The 17,707-nt window shown below is 34.4% G+C and overlaps 1 protein-coding gene across 2 annotated transcripts; it reads left to right on the top strand.

Annotated features, from left to right (window-relative positions):
• The first annotated feature begins 1,599 nt into the window (after nt 1-1,599).
• On the top strand, nt 1,600-16,561 carry LOC123697515 (protein maelstrom homolog). Of its 2 annotated transcripts, XM_045644056.1 has the most exons (12): nt 1,600-1,645; nt 1,749-1,943; nt 4,257-4,458; nt 5,380-5,523; nt 8,140-8,370; nt 8,955-9,118; nt 9,531-9,674; nt 10,690-10,752; nt 11,523-11,607; nt 12,263-12,313; nt 13,712-13,783; nt 14,581-16,561. In XM_045644056.1, exons 2-12 carry the CDS (start codon nt 1,815-1,817, stop codon nt 14,637-14,639), a joined length of 1,344 nt encoding a protein of 447 aa, XP_045500012.1. In that variant the 5' UTR covers nt 1,600-1,645; nt 1,749-1,814; the 3' UTR covers nt 14,640-16,561. The 2 variants fall into 2 exon arrangements, with proteins under 2 accessions (XP_045500012.1, XP_045500011.1); XM_045644055.1 differs by lacking the exon at nt 1,600-1,645 and having other exon boundaries at nt 1,652-1,943.
• The last annotated feature ends 1,146 nt before the right edge of the window (nt 16,562-17,707 follow it).

Below are 17,707 nucleotides of genomic sequence, written 5' to 3'. Positions count from 1 at the left end.
GGTAACACAGTATCGGTAATCTCTTGAGAGTCGTAGACCGTAGTGGACCGACTATATCTATGTGTATGTGTTCGAAGCGTTGCGAAGGCGGGAACTCTGCTAATGGAGTGACGACGTGCCGGTGAATTTTAGCTCGTTGACAGCTGATACAAGACTTGGCCCATAACGTAGCGTCTTTATTCATAGCTGGCCAGAAAAACTTCGATGTTATTAGCTTCCGAGTAGCTCTAATACCAGGGTGGCATAGTCCGTGTTGAGCGTTAAATGCCATATAACGGTATGCCTTCGGTAGAAAGGGACGGGGCGATGCGCTTGATAGCTCGCACGTGATTGGTCGATCGAGACCGGGTAGCGTGACTTCACCGAATGTTAAATTTGTTTGAGTTTTTAACTTTCTGAGCTCTTCGTCGTTACTTTGGTCGATGGCTAACTGCTTGTAGTCGATTACATTAGGGCATTGGATCTCTTCGATGCGTGACAACGCGTCGGCGACTGTGTTCTCTTCTCCTTTGATATACTTGATACTCGAACAGAATTGACTTATGTAATACAGCCGCGTATATTGCTAATAATTCGCGAAAATACACGCTGCAGCGACATTGCGTAGCACTCATTGCTTTAGAGAAAAAGGCTAGCGGTTTCCATCGGTTCACAATCTTTTGTTGAAGAAGAGCGCCGAGACTATGATCCGAGGCGTCAGTCATGATGGCAAGGGAGCAGCCAGGAATGGGAAAACATAATGTTGTCGCTTCTGTGATGCTTTGTCGGCATTTCTCAAAAGCTTCAATTGCTGCAGTAGTCCATTCGATAGGCGTTTTGTCGTTCTTCTTTTTATTATGTACTTGTTTAATTCATTTTGTAGATGTGCTTGGTTCGGTAGGCAGTTTCTGTAAAAGATGATAGCAGCCTGGACTGGATGGAGACGGGGGCCAGCTCGCAGTGCTTTTCTTCATGGTGTAGTTAGTCTTTTTCTTCCATGTTTTCTTTTTGCTCCGTCGGAGGTCACCAACTGTAGAGGGGTTGTGAACTCAAAGACGATACTGATCGTAATGATTTTATTTTGCACACAATATCCGTATTTATACAAAAATTGACCAAAAACAAAACCAATCAGAATTCTAATGTTGAAATTGAAATTTAGAATGCGCTCTGATTATGAAAAAGAATGCGCCGGCCTGAACACAATAATATGATATATATAAACTCTATGCATGTCTCCCATAGTCTGATTTTTTAATGTTTCATTTAAATTGAATGTTCATAGTAATTGCTATTTAGTGTTTTGTGTTATAGATACCTAAACTGAAAAGTTAAGTTCTTTCCAAGTTTGCCGATATCTTTTTTTTTATACACCCCTGTACTACAATACTTTAAGAGTGGAGTACAATGGAGTATCCATTGCCCACTAAAAATTACAATCCATAGTCGAACTTTATTAAAAAGACAAGAAACTAAATAAAACAATCGAGTATTGAGAGAAATAAGGAGAGAAATGAAGTTTGTCCCCCGATTTTAATACACCGGTTAATTTTTTACCGATTTTCACATCACTCAATAAAATCGTTACTTGACAATTGACATATTGAATGACATTTGACACCACGCTTTTCAGATTGGAATCGAAAAATAACTTTGTAATTTTTTGGTAAGTTAACGAGTTGTAATAGGTACTACAAAAATTATTCTGCAATAAGCAATATTACTTTGAGAGAGATTATTTTATAACTAGAGTACGCATATACTTCTAGATTGTACAGTTATACAAGCAGTAACTAAAACATACTTTCAAATTATCTGAAATAATCTTGCACACAATGCCGAAAAAGCCGCCGAGGAATGCTTTTTACTTTTACATGGTGAACTTCAAAGAGGAGCAGAGGCAGAAGGGAATCCATTATGAGAACATGGCTGAGGTGGCCGAAGCTGCTGGTCCACTGTGGAGAGTGAGTACCTAGCTCATTTACATTAGTTTTAGAACAGCGCAGCGTTTCCTGAATATTTATATAATGCATAACAGGCGCGGTCCATTACCATTCCGCTTTGATGCAATTTTTTTGTTACAATCAAACAACAAAAATATTGCGTTTATTTCATATGGTTAATCAGATATTTCATACACCTTATCAGCGCTTGTCTGAAACTTCACAAATGGCAAACACATTTTATTTCAATTAGGACTAGGAGGAACACTGGCTCTTAAGCAGTGCCGGTGTTAGGGGGGGCGTGACGGGGCGATGGCCCAGGGCGACAAATTCATGACCTCACGGTGCTTACGCTTACGATTGGTGCAATATTTCCGCCGCCAAACCGATACGCGTGACACTTGGTAGATGGTGGGGATAACTGAAATTTCTATGTTTGTTCGTTGCTCGAATTTATGCAACACGAAAACTGTCTACAATGTTTAGACTTCTACAGACGCCACAATTTTTTGTGTTACTAGTTTTGTGATATCATTCTTCCAGCATCCCAAATCTTTTATTCCAATTTTTGGTATTCAGGAATACTCCTTCATTTTTCTTTTAGTTATATTCTTTTGATGATTGAGATTTTTCTGCATTTATTCTTAGTATAATTTTACTTGGGATCAGCAAAAAACTAACACTTGATATTGCTTCCCTCAAGTGGGCGCCAAAATATTTTCGCCCAGGATGTCAGTGGCCCTTACGCCGGCACTGCTCTTAAGATACAAATAAGCACTGCTCTAAGAGAGAGTGTACATAATTATGTAAACTGTATGTTTTTTGCAAAATAAGTTTGTTTTTTTTTTTAATTAAAACTTCCTTCAGCTACATTTTAATCCAACTATATTTACAAAGAAGTTTAAAATACATTTTGCATTTGCTACCTTCTATAGATATTTTTGAAAACTGCCAATGAACTTTATTAAGCACATACTCAAATCACTCTGTATATCAAACTAGCTTACAGCCGGCGGCTTCGCCCGCTTTATATAAAACCTAATAAATTATATACTAAAACCTTCCTCTTGAATCACTCTATCTATTAAAAAAAACGCATCAAAATCCGTTGCGTAGTTTTAAAGATTTAAGCATATAAAGGGACATAGGGTCAGAGAAAGCGGCTTTGTTTTACACTAGTTATGTAGTGATAAACATTAAAATATATACTGAACATTCCTTGCTTATCATTTGAGTGATGTAAACAAATCTCATGTTACTTACACAATGTGGGTTTGTTTAGACTAAGTTATTTTAAGCTGTACAATATTATGCAAATGGTTGAAGCAAATAGAGAAATGTTTTTATTATTTTTTTATTTAATACTTTATTATAAACTAGTGGTCCGCCCCGGCTTCGACCGTGGTACATATTTCGCAATAAAAGGTAGCCTATGTCCTTTCTCGGGTATCAAAATTGGTTCAGTAGTTTAGGCGTGATTGAGTAACAGACAGACAGAGTTACTTTCGCATTTATAATATTAGTATGGATATATTTATAAAATTGAAAGAAAGATAATGTTCTAAGTTTTATGTTTAATTTTATGATCATGTTTGTAAGAAGTATAGTGTGTAGAGAAGTGTTTATCAGAAATTGTGTGTCAGTTGTTATTTTAACACAATATGCCTTTGAATTTTTATGTGAAAAATGAAAGCAGGATAGATAGAACATATAACATTATATCAGGGCTTCCCAAACTGTGCGTCTCTGTCTACTTGTCCCGGGGGCGTCGCATGTCCATATTTCCCCGATAATCTGGAGCAATATGACTGGGTTTTTCAACACTAGTGTTTTTCTGATAACCTGTGGTTGGTACTAAAATTGCTAAGTATTTTTGGGGGCTGGGTTGAGGGGCGTCGTAGAAAAATGGTAAAAACCCAAGGGCGTCACAGTACAAATAAGTTTGGGAAGCCCTGCATTATATTATAAAGAGTAAATATTTTTTGATTTTTGATAAGGAACAATTTAAATCAAAAAGTAAAAGTAAAAGTAAAGTAAAAGTACTGTACTCAAAAGTTCTTTCCCCAACAGAAATCTACACTATTAGCTGTGCCCCGTGGTTTTACCCGCATTGCTCCGCCCCTGTTGGTCTTAGCTGATGATTAAATATATATAGCCTATAGTCTTCCACAATAAATGGACTATCTAACATCAAAAGAATTTTTCAAATTGGAACAGTAGAAGTAGTTCCCAAGATTAACGTGTTCAAACAAACTCTTCAGCTTTATAATATTAGTGTAGTATTATTTATTTAGTTTTTATGCTGGCTATTTTTCAAATATAACTTCTTTAAAGGACGCACCGCCATCTATCCGCACGAAATTCGAAACAATGGCGAAACGCGAAAAGGAGAAGAACAACCTGCCAACCAAAAAGTTCACGTCCACGGGTGTGTCCATAGCGGAGATTGAGCAGCAGGAACGGGAACAACGGGAGGCGGAGGAGGCTGAGCGGAGGGATATAAAGAACTTTGTCGCTGTTAACACTATTAGCGGACGTGAGTAGTCTTTGTATTGTGATTAAAATGAAGGTAATAACTGTGTCTATAGCGGAGATAGAGCAATAGGAACGGGAACAACATAATATAAAGAATAACAGATATAGATAAGCTTTGTCGCTGTTAACACTATTAGCGGACGTAAGTAGGCTTTGTATTGTGAATTAAATGAAGGTTATTATGATAAGTTAACGATAATTTCTTTGTTTCTTGGTGGATATAAATTAACAAAAACATAAAATGTCTTTGTTTATCATAGATACTGAAATTAGAAATGTATCAGTTGTTCTACAAATATGTTTACTCATTTATGTATTTTTTTTTGTGAGATTTATAATGAATAATATGATAAATGATATGCTTATTAATAACTATAGTGTCAAATAAATTAGTAAAATAAACTGAAATTATTTTGTTACAAAAGTGGAAGCATATTTTGCCCACTTTTCTAACATAGAAATAATTTCACTTCCCCAATACATTTTTAACAAGATTTATTAATCACTAGCTTTCCACCCGCGGCATTCAAAGGAAAACCCGCATAGTTCCCGTTCCCGTGGGATATCCAGGATAAAATCTATCCTATGTCCCGGGGTAAAAAGTAGCCTATGTCCTTTCTCGGGTATCAAAATACATATATCTATACCAAATTTCATGCAAATAGGTTCAGTAGTTAAGGCGTGATTGAGTAACAGACAGACAGAGTTACTTTCGCATTTATAAGTGCTGATTTACACAGGGTCAGTAGACAAGTTCGGCGCCCCGACTGACTTTAACTGTTTACTTAGACTTCAAGCCTCTGTACTGACTTCAAATCTGTTTACACAGGGTTTTTTTTCGGGTCAGCACTGATTTGCCTCGAATTTGTAGTCAGTTACTGACCCTGTGTAAATCAGCACTAATATTAAGTATGAATTTCAGGTGCACCCAAAATAGATATATTCCTAATGGACGTGAATGCGTTCTGCAAAGTGGGCTCCGAGTATTTGATCGGCGAGTGTACGATACTGCGCTTCAATTTACAAGATGGGATCATGAATATATACCATGAAATGATTAATCCAGGTAACAATAAAAAAAAAATTAATGCTTATAAATAAACTTATGTCGTTCTCACTACCTAACCACAAACTTTTGAATTATGTGAAACATATTTTTGTAATTGTATTTTGGTTCCGAGGGCGGGGACCTGGTGATCTGTGATACCGGTTAAAACCCATTTCAGACACCAGCTCCTCCAACTCCAGCTTATTGTTTGATAATTTTGTATGCATGTAGATTAATTTATGTGATTGGGAATTGTGAGGAGAAATAAATAAATGATTTTGATTTGATTTGAATTATTAACAACTAGCGGTCCGGCCCGGCTTCGCCCGTGGTCCATATTTCGCAATAAAATAGCCTATGTTCTTTCTCAGGGTCTAAAGATTGTCTGTGCCAAATTTCATCAAAATCGGTTGAGAGGTTTAAGCGAGAAAGCGTAACAGACAGACAGACGCACTTATAACTTATGTTACTTTTGCATTTATAATTTTTTATATTAGTAGGGACAGTTTTGATAATTTTGTAGATTTGTAGAACTGAAGATGCGTGGTGAGAAGGGTTACGTCATTTTTTCTTAAAAATATTACTGATTATTCACTATAACTGTCTATCTTGAAACCTAGGTCACAATTTCTTTTACTAAGCACGAATGTAGCATTTATCGGTCAATTAAGCAAAGCTGGCATGTTCACAGTACTCACACTTATGCAATTTCACTTACAGTATGTTCAAAAATAAATGCGACTCTAGTTTCATTTTATAAAATATTTAAGTTTTAGACTGGCTTGCATATTCGCTCGTCTTTTAATTCTATTGAATATGCTTAGGATATGTCACAACTAAGCGCTCTAAAAGATTTTCCGCAAAATTTAATTACGGATCAACAACTTTACGAACACTTCCAAAGAACACATACCGCAATAAGACATTGGTATTCAATTTTAAGTAAGAACAACCGATATCGTTTGTAAATTAATGTAAATGGTGATAACTCTAATTATTAATTAGTAATTTGATTTTTGAAAAAAAAAATGCCGATTTTAGTCAAAATTTATATTTTTCTAACAAGATCCTTATCATCCAAATTTCCACCTTGGTGAGAAAAATTGACATTTCTAATGAAAATGAACAAAAAATTAAATGATTTTATTAAATACTGTAAAATAGTACTTATATAATTCTTCCATTTACTGTATCACAAAATTCTTCATAGATTTTTAGATATTCGTACTACACCAATTACATCATCCTGTATTTATAAACAATTGCAAAATATGACACATACATAGGCCGGGAGATACTGACACAAAATTTCGGGTCATTTGTAACAGAATGGCGGTTCTACAGAGGTCTTATTACGCAATGACAAAAAGAAAAATGATGGTCAGAACGCTGGTACCGGCGGACTAGTCGCGTGGGCGTAAGTCACACTCGTCGGATAAGTAAGACCCCTCTAGACCGCCATCCTGTTACAAATGACCCGAAATTTTGTGTCAGTATCTCCCGGCCTAACATGTGCAATGTGTAAATGTGTTGACGTTCCAGCTCTTCTTAGGGCCGATTTTTCAATGCCCAGATAAACAGCTAGATAGACTTTATTCTTCAGTTAACAAAATATTCAATTTTTCAATAGACGAATAGGACTTATCTATCGAATAACTACGTTATTTGAGGAACTATCTGCTGCTCCAACGGCCAGATAGCGTGTTATTCGACGATTAGACGTTTGAGTTGACAACTGACGCGTCAAATTTGGGATATTTTCGTATGTAATAACATAGAGCGTAGAATTTTTACAATAAAGCCTCTTTCTATAAAATAATTATCAATTAAAATCATATTGAAATTGATGTTTTTGATAGTACTGATGATCATGCCATTGAAAATTTGCCGGACGCTGCCTTTATGTCGTTTCCATCGAAATATATAAATTTTAAAATCTGAAATTTTAACACAAATTTAATCAAAACTCTTTACTCGAATCAAAACAAATCAACAATCATAGAACACAAGATAAACTTAAAATGCACTCCTGACGTGAGTCATAATGACGGTTGTTGACATATTGCAAGTTGACTCTATCCCGCTCTAACCTGACTAATTTAATATGTTTGTTTCGCCACTCCAAAAGCAGAGCTGCCAATATGGAAATATTTGGTCAGATAGTTATTCATCAAATAAATCACGATTGAAAAATAGGCGAGCCGTTATGAGTTAGATAAGCAATTGAATAAATCTATTCGAGGGGTAGTTATTAGACTGTTTATCTGGGCATTGAAAAATCGGCCCTTAATATACTTATACTACTGATTTAAAATTATTTATTTATTTATTAAAAATAAATAAAAATAAACTTTGCTCACTAGTCACTACCCTCTTGTAATAAATATAAATAAACATAAGACAGCCTGGAAATCAAAGGCCGGCAAAACAATCGCAATGTTACCTAATGTTGCAATTGCTATGGGCGGCGGTGATCACCTGCATCAGTACACCGCCCGCTCCTTTGTCGGTTTTAGTATTTAAAAAAAAATCAAATTTTATCTACTCTTTTCGTTTATGTTCGACATCTGTCTCCTATTTAGCATTAGTTAAACCTGTAAAATTATTAGTTATGAATTATATCATCAATTTCAGGTTCAATACCAATGGGTTACGCGTACGAAGCCAAACTGGGCAGCCAAGAATTCTGTATCCCGCTACCAGACGAGACCATACCTCGTAGCAACTACATGCACATACTAGCAACAACTATAGATTACTTGAAACAAAACAATAGGAACGCTAATACACTGCCTCCGATATTCACGATGCCGGATAAAGTTGCACCCGTACAGGATTTTATCATGCAAATGTGTAGACGGGCTGGTGAGTTTATTTATAAAATACATTTAAAAAAAAATTGGTTGCCTGTAAAGTCGGTATACGGGCGAAAGTTTTACGTGACAACGACTTTTTATGTCTGTCTCTCTCGCTCTTAGGCGGGCTAACCATGCCCGAGTGGAAGGGACGCGTGCCTCTCACTCGCTCTCATTGTGAGCGCATAACGTGAGCGGAAGGTAACGCAGTTTCTTGAAGTGTCACCCGGCAAACCAATTTATAAGACGTTGTCACGTCAAAATTGTTATTTGCTGTTTAAGTAATTTTTGATTACGTTAAAAGTTAAGTTCCATTGATCATAGTACACGACTTGTGGGACACCCTGTAGATTGTAAATTAAATTATAAATAGTTAAAATCACTTTTTGATAGGCAAGTGATCATAGGCATATTTGTTCATAAATTAATTTTTATAAAAAATATGTTTTATCTAGTTACCAGATCGCTGAATGTCTTTAACCTACTGAGTCAATAGTAATACATTTAACGTGGGTAATCTCGCAGTACGAAAAATTACATTCACATCTATAATCTATACTAAATTATTTCATAATAAATATTATCATTTCACAGAGGAAGACGACTCTCTATTCCGAGTGTATAAATTGGACGCACTGTTCTTCACACTCATCAATGCTATTAAATCTCGACCTGATGAAGGGTTCCCGAAGGAATCTCTGGCTCTGGTGCAACTGAAGAAAGATATGTTCAAATACACGCCAGGGATTGGGTGTGAGGTGGGTTTTAATTATGAATTTTCTTTAATTTTTATATAAATTGTTTTTAGGGCATAAGCAAAATTGCTTTCTAGATATTTTGTGAACAATTTGTAAATTGGAATTGTTGTTATAAATGTTGATAATTATAACATAAATGAATTCAAAAAAAAAGGCAATGCTGCATTGCCACATTTTGACAATGTCCTTTGTGCATAGTTTTACACAAACATATTTGATAAGAACAAATGTATACAAAATAAAATGAGAATTATCGGAAACCCGGTTGCGAATCTGCTAGTGTTAGAATTTATTATTTTGACACACCCACATTTGAATTTATACACTCCCAATGCTATATATTAAAACCAAAGTCTTATAATCGAAATAGACATGAATTTCATTTTTTTTTTCAAATATTAATAAATTCCAGCACCACAACACAGAAGACAAAACGGTGGAATGTACTTCGTCCCGGGTCAAACGATGGGCGTTCACAATCATGGACAGCTGCTGTCCAATAGTAGGTGTTGATATGAAACCTGGGAACCATCTGCCCTATGATTATGATATGGATGTGAGTATACACACACTTAAATAATCTACACTAATATTATAAAGAGGAAAACTTTGGTTGTAATGAATAGGCTCATAAACTACTGGACCGATTTTGATGAAATTTGGCACAGACAATCTTTAGACCCTGTGAAAGAACATAGGCTACCTTTTATTGCGAAATATGTACCACGGGCAAAGCCGGGGCGGACCGCTAGTAAAAAATATATAGACAAGCAAGAACATGCTAAATATCTAGATTAAATATACTGAGGCACATGTGTGTGCGTATATTTATTACTAGCTATGCTCCGCGGTTTCACCCGCGGGGCTCCGCTCCTGTTGGTCTTAGCGTAATAATATATAGCCTATAGCCTTCCTCGATAAATGGGCTATCTAACACCGAAAGAATTTTTCAAATCGGACCAGTAGTTCCTGAGATTAACGAGTTCAAAAGACGTTTAATAAAACATTATTATTGCGATAGATTTACAGGTGTGTGGGTTACACACGTGTGTATGGGATTTGAAACTTACCAAATAATACATACATTAGTCCTACTAATATTATAAACTAGCTTACCGCCCGCGGCTTCGCCCGCTTTGTCTAAAACCTAATAAATTATATACTAAAACCTTCCTCTTGAATCACTCTATCTATTAAAAAAAACTGCATCAAAATCCGTTGCGTAGTTTTAAAGATTTAAGGGGACATAGGGACAGAGAAAGCGACTTTGTTTTATTTTGTGTAGTGATGCGAAAGTTTGTGAGTATGGATGTATGTGTATGTATGTATATTTGTTACTCTTTCACGCAAATACTACTGAACGGATTACAATGAAATTTAGCACACAAATAGAGGGGAACTTGAATTAACACAAAGGATAGGGTTTATCCCGTGAATCCCACGGGATCTATGCAAGATTTTCTTTGAAAACTCGGGCGAAGCCGCGGGTGGAAAGCTAGTTTGTTATAAAGTGAGATATTACAAATTACTAACCGTTTCCGATAATCAATATAATATTGTATTATTCACAGAGCATATTAATGTATCAAGAACAGAAGAAAGGCAAAATGGGAGCGACTGTTGCTGACCTGTCGGTAAATTATTTTTCTTTGTATTATCCCATGAGTTTCACACATTTCCTATTAGTTTGCCTGGTAGAGATTGATCTTTAGCAATAAGGCCGCCTCGTACAAACAATGCCTTTTTGAAATATTGTTCCTGACGGTTCCTACGTTTCTTCATAAATTTTCCATACAAAATCAAGCACTATCAAATAAAACTGAATCAAGCAGCTGCTGTTCTAAAATATTATCGAATCATCAAAAAGTTCAGCACTTTCAGAGTTTAGTAGTATAAGCATATTATCATTCTCATATTAATATTGGAGTTTTTACGATAGATTTTAAATAGTGATATCAATTATTAAATGAATGAGCAGGTATAACTTTATTATAATTATTTATAAATATAAAACACTAGCTTCCGCCCACGACTTTGTACGTGCATCCCCGTTTTTCCCCGTTCCCGCAAGAATTTCGGGAAATCCTTTCTTAGCGGATGCCTACGTCCTAACATCTACCTGCATGCCAAATTTCAGCCCGATACGTCCAGTGGTTTGGGCTGTGCGTTGATAGATCACTATATCAGTCACCTTTGAGTTTTATCTTAATATATATATAAATCTCGTGTCTCAAAATTTTTGTCCTCAATGGACTCCTAAACCACTTAACAGATTATAATAAAATTCGCACACCATGTGCAGTTTGATCCAACTTGAGAGATAGGATAGTTTAAATCTCAAATCGTTTAAAGCGGGCGAAGCCGCGGGCGGTAAGCAAGTATAATATATAGATTTGTGTTTCAGGACCAAGCCAGCAATATATCTCTAGTCAGTGACACGTCTACTGTTATGTATGATACGGCTTCTTCACTCAACTCTTCCGCTGAAAGTAAGTATTATCTATACATATAATAAATCTGTAGAAGGGTCAATTCTGTACGTTGAAAATATTGAAAAAATAAATACCAGGGGGTGTTACTGGATCGATACCAAACCCAAATAAGTGTTTAAAAAAATTGATCTTAATTTTTCAGTTTTATCCATAGACGTTGTTCTGTAGAACCGCGAACACACGTTGCGTATTATTATAGGCCTAGCCGTATTTGGGTCCAATAGATATTTATAAGATGTCATTGTCAGAGTTACTCAAAATGGAGAAATAAACCATCCACGCGAAGACCGACATCCGCGCGGACGAAGTCGCGGGCGGAAGCTAGTAATAAATAATTTAGCTAAATACTGTATAGACGTTTATGCATTATTTAACTATAGTACTTTTTATATGTATTTCCAAACTGGTTTTGAAAACATCTGTTGGGAACAAGTACACATCTATTATATGAATATAGCCTTCTCTCCTATTATATAAACACAAAATATTAAATTGATTTGTTTGTTACGTTTTATCTTACAATTCAAGAAAATTATTGTGATTCACTCTGTTGAACCAATGTTAAAAATAATTTTACATAAGAGAAGATGAAATAGAAAGCAAGACAAACGGCTAGTATATGGAATAAGTATTAAATTTATTTGTTTTCCAGCGAGCAAAAATAAGCAGGTGTACGTGCCCTTACGTATGCCGAAAGCGAACTGTGAGTATTGGAATTTTTAATATTTATTTTATGTATTTAATAGTTTCTAGCACCATTTGAAATTAATCTGTCCAATATTTTCTGGCTTTTGACATAATATTATGTATTTGAGTCAAATGGATGCTATTTTCTGTAATGATCACGATAACTTAGTCGAAGTTTATAGTAGAGCCATTTCAATAGGCAACGTTTGACAGTTCAACAAAATTCAACAACATAACCTAGTAACGGCGACATATAATAACATATTATTTCGTTTTGTTATAACTGCACATTTGCTTAATTTTTTTCAATTACGATTACATATTTATAATAATAATGACCGATACAAGTTATTTTAAGATTTGATTTTAGGGCGGCCGTACACGGACCGCTTCAAGCAGTTGAGACCGACCGCTTGAAGCCGCGACCGCGCGGTGAACTATAGGCATTCATTCACCGCCGTACACGTGACGGCTCGAGCCGTCGCGACCGCTTCAAGCCGTCAACTGCATGACGAAATTCCACCGTGCCGTTGACGGTTTGCGAGCGGTCGTGAGGCATACACTGACTGCTCGAGCCGTTAACTGCGCTAGAGCCGTCGACGGCTTCCTCTCCCCCTGAAAATCAATGACGCGACTAGTCAAAAAATCAACCGCTCGAGCGGTTGGTAGCGACGGCTCGAGCAGTCAAGAACCGACGGCTCGAGCCGTCAACGACCGACCGCTCGAGCCGTCCGTGTACGTCGCTCAGCCGTTAACTGCTCGAGCGGTCCGTGTACGGCCGCCCTTACTGATAAACCATTCTAAACATAAACAATTTCTGATTTAAAGAACTGACGTCGCTACAATTTTGTGTCACTAAACCTTTTTTCTTTTTAAATACCAGAGACGTTACTCTAAAAATCGAAATCTGACATCTAGAATCGAATGGATTGATTACTTGTGAATAAAAATCATCATAAATTAATAATTATGTAGATACTTGTCTTATTTTGCTCCTTAAATTTACGAAAGTATATTACTGGGACAGGGATTCGCCTGATGAATTTTAAAATTGGCATGTGTTTCAAGTTCGATTGACAAATGTTTCAAGTCCGTATCGATTTATTCACTTTAATCGATGTTTTTAAGCAGGTGCTTAAAAACCATAACGGTTATACATAGATCACTGCTTTCCGAATCGGTGGTAAATGTTAAAAATAATTATGTAATGACGATTCGAAAGTGCTACTAAATAGTAGTCTAATTGAATAAATGAATGTTTGAGTTTGACAGGTTACATCTCTTCGAAGATAAAATTGATAGACGTCAAATGTTGCCTATTAAATTGGCTCGACTGTAAACATGTTTATTTTTATGCAAAAATGCAGTTTTAATTTCTAAATGTGATATAATCGTTTTAAATTTGTATTTTCAGATACGAAGGAATTGTCAGCGGCGCCTGAATTATCGGAATCGGACTTTCCCAGTCTACCGCTTGCTGGAAGAGGTAACTACATACAGTTTAATATTTATTAATTACTAGAGGTCCGCCCCGGCTTCGCCCGTGGTACATATTTCGCAATAAAAGGTAGCCTATGTCCTTTCTCGGGTATCAAAATATCTCCATACCAAATTTCATGCAAATTGGTTCAGTAGTTTAGGCGTGATTGAGTAACAGACAGACAGATAGACAGAGTTACTTTCGCATTTATAATATTAGTATGGATTTATATCACTACATAATATAAAACGAAGTCGCTTTCCGCCATCTGTGTGCCTGTATGCTTAAATCTATAAAATTATGCAAAGGATTCTGATGTATTTTTAATAAAGACCGAGATTCAAGAGGAAGGTTTTATTATCTTTTTTTTTACAAAGCAGGCGTAGCCGCGGACGGAAAGCTACTTAAATATATTATGTAGGTAGCAATTTTTATTTTACACTTAATTGTACCTACTTGAAATAAATACAAAGAAAATAAATTTAGCTTTAAGTTATTTATATGTGCGAATTATATTAGAATAGTTAAGCAAAATGTTTTTCCAAAGTATATTTGGTTTTCGGCCTTCGTCAGACAAAATTATATTTTATAATTGTTTTTTTTTTTTAAGTGAAACTTTTACTACATCGTCTCAAACTTTTTGGTCCGTGTAGCGCATGTCGCGTGACGCCACGATACGTACGATAATTATCGTACAAATACGATAAATTTTAGTTAAATGTCTATAGTGTGAAAAAAGTTTCACTTTTACCGTGGTTTCATAAAACCACACAACATTTTTTTAACGTGTTTTATTGTTAAAGGTCGCGGTATGGGATCGAGTCGCAGTCTCGCAAGCAGTGTCGGTAAAAACAGCAAGTAAAATGAAGAAAACTAAAAATGTAAACTCGGTTCTCAAATACCAGTATAAGACGTAGTATCCGTTATCATAAATATTTTAAAATGTCCACTTTGAGAATATTTTATTGATTCATTTGAACATTCTGTCTTTAATAATCTTTTTCGTTCAATTAAAATAACTAAATACACAATGCTATACAAAAACGAACTTAAAAACTGTACTCAAATGCGAATGCCAAATTATATTCAAAAGGACCAAACTTTAAAGAAAAATCATTCACATTGACATCATTTTAAGGTGCATTCACAAATGTACAAAAAACAATAAATTTTAACAACCTAAGCCAAAGTAAATTCAACCTTATTCAGTTGAATTAAGGTCGAATTACTGACGTGTTTTGTCGCTCATTGTGTATTTAGCTGCATTCTCCATAACATGAATAAAATTTCCAAACGGCTCTAAAAATATAGTTGTTGGATTCTCTATATAATAAATATATTAAAAAAACGTCCATTGGATTTGAAAACATATTTTTTTTTTAGTTTTTAATTGTAAGAAACATTAAGAAAAAGTTTTTGGACATACATTATATTATACAGAATTAAAATGGTATTTGAGAGTTAAGTCTTATAATTATTTTGTAACTTTTAATGCTAATGTGTTATTTTGGCGGTAATTTTTTTATACTTATGTGCTACTTTGAGCAGGGTTTCTGAAAATAAAAGTTATTATAACAGTTCATATTTCATATAATTATTTACTTGAAATATATAGAAATAGGTGGAATATATTTTGGAGTACTAAACATTTAAAATACTAATTATTTTCTTTCCTATATTCAAAAACCATGTAACCAATTTTGGTCCACCTTCTTGTGATATTAAGTGATTAAAATCACTAAAAAATAAAAACTTCACATGTTATTATATATTTTTAACGAAATAAATTTTTTGAAATTTAATTTTAACGGCCTTACTAATAAAAAGTTAAACAATGGATAAATTTCTACCATTTTCTACCATAGCTGTGTCCTGCTCTTGCTCACATGAAACGTCAATCAAAAAACAAGACATCTTATTGCAATAACTAATCCATTGCAAAGCGAATGGGTTACATTTTATAAGTAAGACCGTTATTTTATAGCATTTAATTGTTTCATAAATTAGAAACTTTCCATGAATAGAAAATCGATCGAATTTTTCTATTCTTTAAACAAATTCAAATCTTTTTTTTTATAGGTATTATTTCTTTTTTTTTCTGAAGCGATATGTTAAGTTTAAAATGATAACTTCAACTAGGAGCTTAGAGACCTTTAATTCAGATAATACGTATATATACTTGCATCTCTTTCTTTCACTTACGATGACGTGAGATAGCATTATATTTTTGTAACTGATAAGTTTAATTCTTCGATTAAGGAAATTAGACTAACATATCAGTAACAATTGTAAATATAAATATCTATCTATCGGTTTCACAACTTCTGGATATGTTTTGAACACCTTATCTGGCTGTTAAAATGACACATAATGTATGATAACGTTCGTTAAAGTATCAAATAGGCTATCAGGGACATTATAAGTAAGTTGTGAAACCTGAAACTGTGATTTAAAAATGCTTCAGTACTGTCTACATAAGGAATCTCTGTTGCGTACATTTGTAGATAAAATAAGCATAAAAACAACTCGTTCACAAATTGTAAGTCAGTTCATAGAAATTAAAATGTGAATTTTAAATTCATTACGCATTTTGTATTTCCTTCAGATCTCATACAAGTACATTTATTGTTGTAACTAGTGTTTTGTTTGACATTTCATTTTTTTTTTTCCTTAATGTAAGTTCCAATGTTCTCACGTTAGAATTTATATGGTAATGTTTGTATGATTACGTTTTGTTAATTGTTTTCGTTGATAAGAATAAAGACAAATAAATATTTTCTCTTATTTTTTTGTTTTATTTAGTGTATAAAACACCACAATAATTATCTTGATTTTAAGACATTTAAGGATTCAGCACATCTTTACTAAAACATTTCTTAATGTATGCAGGTTTTTGTTTGATAATCTCCAGGTATGTCATGAATGTTCTTACCACTATTACATAATCCAATAACGATCAAACCCATCCCTATTGGCGCCAAACAGCTACTTATTAATTTTTTTAACACACGCAGTGCTATTGCATGTGCATTTGAAACTTTAGTTTCATATCAAATAGTATATACGCAGTCTGAGTTCGCACAATGCATTTTGATATCGTAAAACAATAAGGCAAACTTTTCAGACTTGTCCCAATATATTACTAGCTGCGCTCCGCGGTTACCTGAGACTAGCGCGTTCAAACAAACAAACACTTCAGCTTAATAATATTAAGTATAGATTAGTATAGATAACTATTTACACTGAGATATCCGCAAATTGTCTACATACTAGTTTTATAGGTCTTAATTTACTTGCGAGGTAGGTACTAGGTACTATCATAGAGAATGACGAGAGTTGAGGAAATAAGGATTTAGTCTTGGAGCAAGGGTAAATAAAACAATTGATTATAACAAATTGTAATAAATAATTATATTACGAAAACATGTATGTAATAGGTATATTGATATAATATTAAAATGAAATACAACAAACTGATAAACTCTTTTGGATCGATGTCGTTTCATTTAAATTCTGTTCCCTTATTCTTACAACAACAATAATAAATGGTAAGCATATAACAAAAAAAGCATTGTTATAAATGAATTAACTACTAACTAGGAATATCAAAGCTTGAATTCAAATACCTATTCTAATATTCCTTTCGATATTTTTATGAAAAGCAGAAGAAGAATAATAATTATGGAGGAATAAGAATGAATAATATTATGGACTACACAAAGGCACATTTTATATATTGACTCCTGGCACGTAGGAAGTGAGTGCAACATAAGTGCAAAATGTTAACTTTTAATATAATATATGTAGTTGTTTTTCAAAAAATGTACACTGACAATGATTACACAAGCAAAAAGGTGTTATTAGTTTATTAGGTTACCAAAACAACATTTGATCTTCAGAAACGGCACACTTGTAACCGCAGATTTATAT

This window comes from Colias croceus, chromosome 14 (assembly GCF_905220415.1).
Source record: "Colias croceus chromosome 14, ilColCroc2.1".
NCBI lineage: Eukaryota > Metazoa > Arthropoda > Insecta > Lepidoptera > Pieridae > Colias > Colias croceus.
This window is presented reverse-complemented; position numbering and strand designations above follow the sequence as displayed.

Bases quoted from the DNA above. Each gene is read 5' to 3' on its own strand.
- LOC123697515 (XM_045644056.1), top strand. From the start codon at position 1,815: ATGCCGAAAAAGCCGCCGAGGAATGCTTTTTACTTTTACATGGTGAAC. The intron at 1,944-4,256 runs GTGAGTACCTAG...ACTTCTTTAAAG, and splicing joins CTGCTGGTCCACTGTGGAGA to GACGCACCGCCATCTATCCG. The intron at 9,119-9,530 runs GTGGGTTTTAAT...AATAAATTCCAG, and splicing joins CGCCAGGGATTGGGTGTGAG to CACCACAACACAGAAGACAA.